Here is a 4,246-nt window from a genome sequence, read left to right on the forward strand (position 1 = left end):
GGAACATCTTTAAGAGGAGGTTCCAGCTCCTCCAGAGGAGGTCTCAGCTCCTCCACAGGAGGTTCCTGCTCATACAGAGGAGGTGCCTGCTCCTCCACAGGAGGTTCCAGCACGCGTTCTACCGGGATGTTGACGTCAGACCCAGAATGGGCTCGGTAGACGGTGACGATGCGCCTCCTTAAGGAGGTCCGGTTTGGTTCTGATGATCTGAGGTTCTGGTTCTGCCTGCAGGGACCGGCCCAGCGCCGCAGAGTGCCTGACCCACCCCTGGCTGTGGCAGCAGCAGCTGTGCCTGACCCCGGAGCTCGGCCCGGTCCGACCCGCCCGGGAGAGGAGCTGCGGCGCCAAGTGGGCGGCGCCGCAGGAGGACAAGGAGAACTTCCTGGACTCGACCCGTTCCCAGGCCAAGAGGTTCCGTCCAGATGAGGAGGCGTCTGCGGACGGGGAGGCGGCTCGGCCTCCTCCTCTCAGCTTTTAAATCCTTTCAGCTTCCAGAACTTTCTGACCCGCTTCACTGATGGACTCGGACCCGTTTGGTTCTGGAGGAAGGCTGGTTTCCAGCCCCTATCTATGCAGTTTAGTTCTATGCCTTAAAGCGGGTCTGCAGCAGGAACAGGAAGGTTCCTCTGACCCGGCAGAACCGACCCGGACCGTAGCTCAGGGCTTCAGTAGAACCGGTTCTGATGATCGTAGAGCAGCTCGGTTCCTCGGTAGCACTTAGTCCAGAACCAGAGGCTGGTTCTGACCCGACCCGGTTCTGCTACTTTTTATTGTTATTATTTATGTTCTTGCTGTTTGTTTTTATTGGAGCAACGAGCTCAGCGGGCCGAACGGAACCAGGAAGGCCCGAAGGGTCCAAGATGGAGGAAGGAGGTCAGGAAGGAAACAGGAAGTAGGAAGGATTTGGACCCAGAGTCTGACGTTCAGGAAGGAGCAGAGGAAGGTGGAGAAAGTTCTGGAAGGTTTGAGGAGCGACCCGATCAAACAGAACTGCTCAGCGGTGGGACAATGTGGGCTTTGTGAGGACGGAGCGGTCCGTCCGGCGCCGCTCCGTCCCTCGGTTCCGTCATCTAGAACTGCTGGAAGCCTGAACCGGTTCTGATCCAGACGGGTCGGCTGCTGCTGGTTCTGACTGAAGGAGCCAAACAGCTGGAAGGGTTCAGATTTTTATTTCTTCTTTGATTTTCATCATCTGTAATTTAATCAACTGCTGGATAACAGGAAGCAAACTGGAAAAAAACAACAAATAAACAAACAAACAAACAAACAGCCTCCTGTGGTCTGTCTGCCGCCCCCTGCTGGCTGCCAGCAGAACTACAGCTACATGCTCCACAGCAGCAAAGAGGAATGAAGGAGAACGGAGCTGCGTCAGGCAGGGACGTCTGCAAGACGTCTCTCAGACGCCCCGGGACATCTGCAAGACGTCTCTCAGACGCCCCGGGGACATCTGCAAGACGTCTCTCAGACGCCCGGGGACATCTACAAGACGTCCTCTGAGAGACATCCTCGGGTGTCTAAGAGATGTTCCTGGGCGCCCAGGGAAAACTCTGATGCCCAGGAAGTCTCTCAGACGTCTCTCAGACGTCCAATGGGAGCTTTTAGCTCAACATTTCTTTGGACAAACAGAAAACATCTCAGGAGGAGGAGCAGCGTCTGCAGGAGCATCAGAGGATGCAGAGTCAGAATGCAAATACGCTCAGAGACTCGTCAGCTACTAGTCCATAGTCCACCACGCTTGGACACGTCCCACCAGTGCAAAAGAGAGGCTGATGATGATGGGCCTTCAGGTCCCGTCATCAGATGACGTGGGAGCTTGGAGACCATCTCACCAGAAGCAGCATCTAAAGGAGCAGAGAGCGGCGGCGGCCTCCTCTGACTCAGAACTCCAGGAGAACCCTGAAGTGGTTCTCGATGGACGGCGGCTCCTCCTCAAAGTGCAGCTTGTTGCTAGGACACGCCCCCAGCTCCTCCAGGGTGCGGATGAAGTGTCGGTACTCGCGGCCCACCCAGGCCCGCATGGGGTCCAGAACCTCATAGGGGGTCACGTGGGCGTGGATGGAGACGCCGCAGGCAGCCAGCTCCATCAGAACCTTCCGGTCCGTCACCCAGGTCTCGCTGCCGCCCGGATGTCCTCCGTCCAGCCAGAACATGTCCGAGATCCGATCCACGAAGGCGGACATCTTGGGGTCGGCCCGGGCCGCCGCCAGCTCGTACGCCACCTGGTTCAGAACCACGCAGCCTTTGCTGAAGCCCACCAGGATGAGGGAGAACCCGGGGGGGATGCTGTCGGCGCCGCCGGCGGGCCGGAGCGGCTCTGGGAGCTTGGCTCGCTCCATGGCGTTGGTCAGCAGGGTTCTGAAGGAGAACATCAACAGATCAAAGCTTCTGGTGCAGCTGGACTTTATTCTGCTGATGGTGATGATGTCATCAGCATCATCATCACCATCATCACCATCAGCATCATCATCATCATCAACCTTCTCACTGAGCAAATCGACCCACCAGAACAAAACCAGCAGCAGTTTGAGCTCGGGCTGGTTCTGGGGACAGGCTGGCTCCTCAGGAACCCTGTGGCTCCTCAGGGCCCCTGTGGTTCCTTCAGGNTCCTCAGGAACCCTGTGGCTCCTCAGGGCCCCTGTGGTTCCTTCAGGAACCCTGTGGCTCCTTCAGGGCCCCTGTGGTTCCTTCAGGAACCCTGTGGTTCCTCAGGGCCCCTGTGGCTCCTCAGGGCCCCTGTGGTTCCTCAGGGCCCCTGTGGTTCCTTCAGGAACCCTGTGGCTCCTCAGGGCCCCTGTGGTTCCTCAGGGCCCCTGTGGTTCCTTCAGGAACCCTGTGGCTCCTCAGGGCCCCTGTGGTTCTGAAGGAGAAGTTCTGGCACAGAGGGGAAACAGCTGAGGTCCAAACCTGAGTTGGAGCAGAGCTCCACCGTGGGCCGAGTGCTCCGGGGCCCCGAACGGGCTGCTCTCCACAAAGTTCTGGTAGCAGCTGAACTTGTGCAGGTACATGCGGGAGGCCCTCACCACCCAGATGTTCCTGTGGGGGAAGCGGCGGGCCAGGATGAGGGCCACCTGCTCCAGGCTCCAGGGGAGCCACTGGGCCGCCTCAGGCTGCAGGAGCATCTCCTCCTGGAAGTTCTGCAGAACAAACAGAAGCTCAGCTGCTGGAACCACCAGCATCTCCATCAACATTTAATGATGGAGCTCCATCATTACAGCATGATGGAGCTCCATCAACATGTAATGATGGAGCTCCATCAGAGCCTCACCTGGATGTCTCCATGGAAGAATACCAGGTGCCTGCTGAGGCTCCGCTCCTCTCCGCTCCCTGCAGCCTCCTCTGCCGGCAGCAGCAGCAGGTCGTTGCTCCTGTTCGGCCCGCAGCCGGAGACGCTGATCAGCCGCTGGAGCCGCTTCCTTTGCGGGCTGCCGGAGCCCTGCGGCCCCCGGAGCTCACAGTGAGGGGATCCCGCCACGGAGCTCATAGGTTCGGCCAGCGTTCAGAGAGAGGAGCCGCTGCTGGAGAGGAGGAGGAGGAGGAGGAGGAGCAACATGGCGGCCTGCTGACGCTAGCTGCCTCAGCTAACTGTTCCCCAGGAGAAAATAAACCCTCCCAAACATTTCCCGCCACTCAATGTGACGCTTTGAAAGGGAGCATTTAAAGATGGCGGCAGCTGGGGGCCCTTTGTGGAGCTGGGGGCCCTTTGTGGCCCCTTAAAGGAGCTTTTTCTTTAGATCCAGGAGCAGGAAGTGACCCTTCCTCTGCCATCAAAGATTCATCGCTACAAGATGGTTCCCTGCAGGGCAAACGGATTTCAGCTCCTAAATAAAAATAAACGCATTTTAAAATTAAAGCAGGAAACAGGGCCAGTGATGCTTCCATCTATTCCTACATGTTTATTAACATTTTAATTAAAAAATGATCAAAAATGATCAAGCGTTAAATGACTGATCCTCTCCTATCAGATGAATAAAATCAATCATTTAATAGTGTTTATCGTTCAGTCTTCTGACCTCCATCTTTTCTTTCTAGCTGTCTGCTCTGTTTGACTCTAAGAAGATTTTCCTTCCTTTTCTTTAACTGTTCCCAGGGGCGGGTTTAGGAAATGTGGGGCCCTAGGCAAAGACAGGCAGGGGCCCCTCTGAATGGAGAAACAACACATAGAACAGCCCCATTGTCCAGATGTAGAAATGTTAATAGAATAGACATCCATTATCTGTTCTAGGTTGTGTCCCTCTCTTCTTGTCCC

General features: G+C 56.4%; 2 protein-coding genes across 2 annotated transcripts in view; one reads left to right on the forward strand and one right to left on the reverse strand.

Moving 5' to 3' along the window:
* Window positions 1–1,049, forward strand: part of stk17b (serine/threonine kinase 17b) — a 5,567-nt gene extending 4,518 nt beyond the window's left edge. The window contains exons 4-5 of the mRNA XM_015396984.1: window positions 15–162; window positions 213–1,049. Coding sequence (XP_015252470.1) covers window positions 15–162; window positions 213–478 — 414 coding nt within the window. The 3' untranslated portion in view covers window positions 479–1,049. The remainder of the gene's footprint in view (window positions 1–14; window positions 163–212) is intronic.
* Window positions 1,050–1,575: 526 nt separating this feature from the next.
* Window positions 1,576–3,782, reverse strand: LOC107099043 (chromosome unknown open reading frame, human C2orf69). Its single transcript, XM_015396979.1, has 3 exons — window positions 3,266–3,782; window positions 2,905–3,134; window positions 1,576–2,355 (listed from the first exon to the last, which is right to left on the reverse strand). Exons 1-3 carry the CDS (start codon window positions 3,479–3,481, stop codon window positions 1,878–1,880), a joined length of 924 nt encoding a protein of 307 aa, XP_015252465.1. The 5' UTR covers window positions 3,482–3,782; the 3' UTR covers window positions 1,576–1,877.
* Window positions 3,783–4,246: the final 464 nt, after the last annotated feature.

Source organism: Cyprinodon variegatus, unplaced genomic scaffold, assembly GCF_000732505.1.
Source record: "Cyprinodon variegatus isolate N-32 unplaced genomic scaffold, C_variegatus-1.0 Scaffold834, whole genome shotgun sequence".
NCBI classification, from domain to species: Eukaryota; Metazoa; Chordata; class Actinopteri; order Cyprinodontiformes; family Cyprinodontidae; genus Cyprinodon; species Cyprinodon variegatus.

Bases quoted from the DNA above. Each gene is read 5' to 3' on its own strand.
- LOC107099043 (XM_015396979.1), bottom strand. From the start codon at position 3,481: ATGAGCTCCGTGGCGGGATCCCCTCACTGTGAGCTCCGGGGGCCGCAG. The intron at 3,135-3,265 runs GTGAGGCTCTGA...TTTGTTCTGCAG, and splicing joins TCTTCCATGGAGACATCCAG to AACTTCCAGGAGGAGATGCT. The intron at 2,356-2,904 runs GTTTGGACCTCA...GTTCTCCTTCAG, and splicing joins GGAGCTCTGCTCCAACTCAG to AACCCTGCTGACCAACGCCA.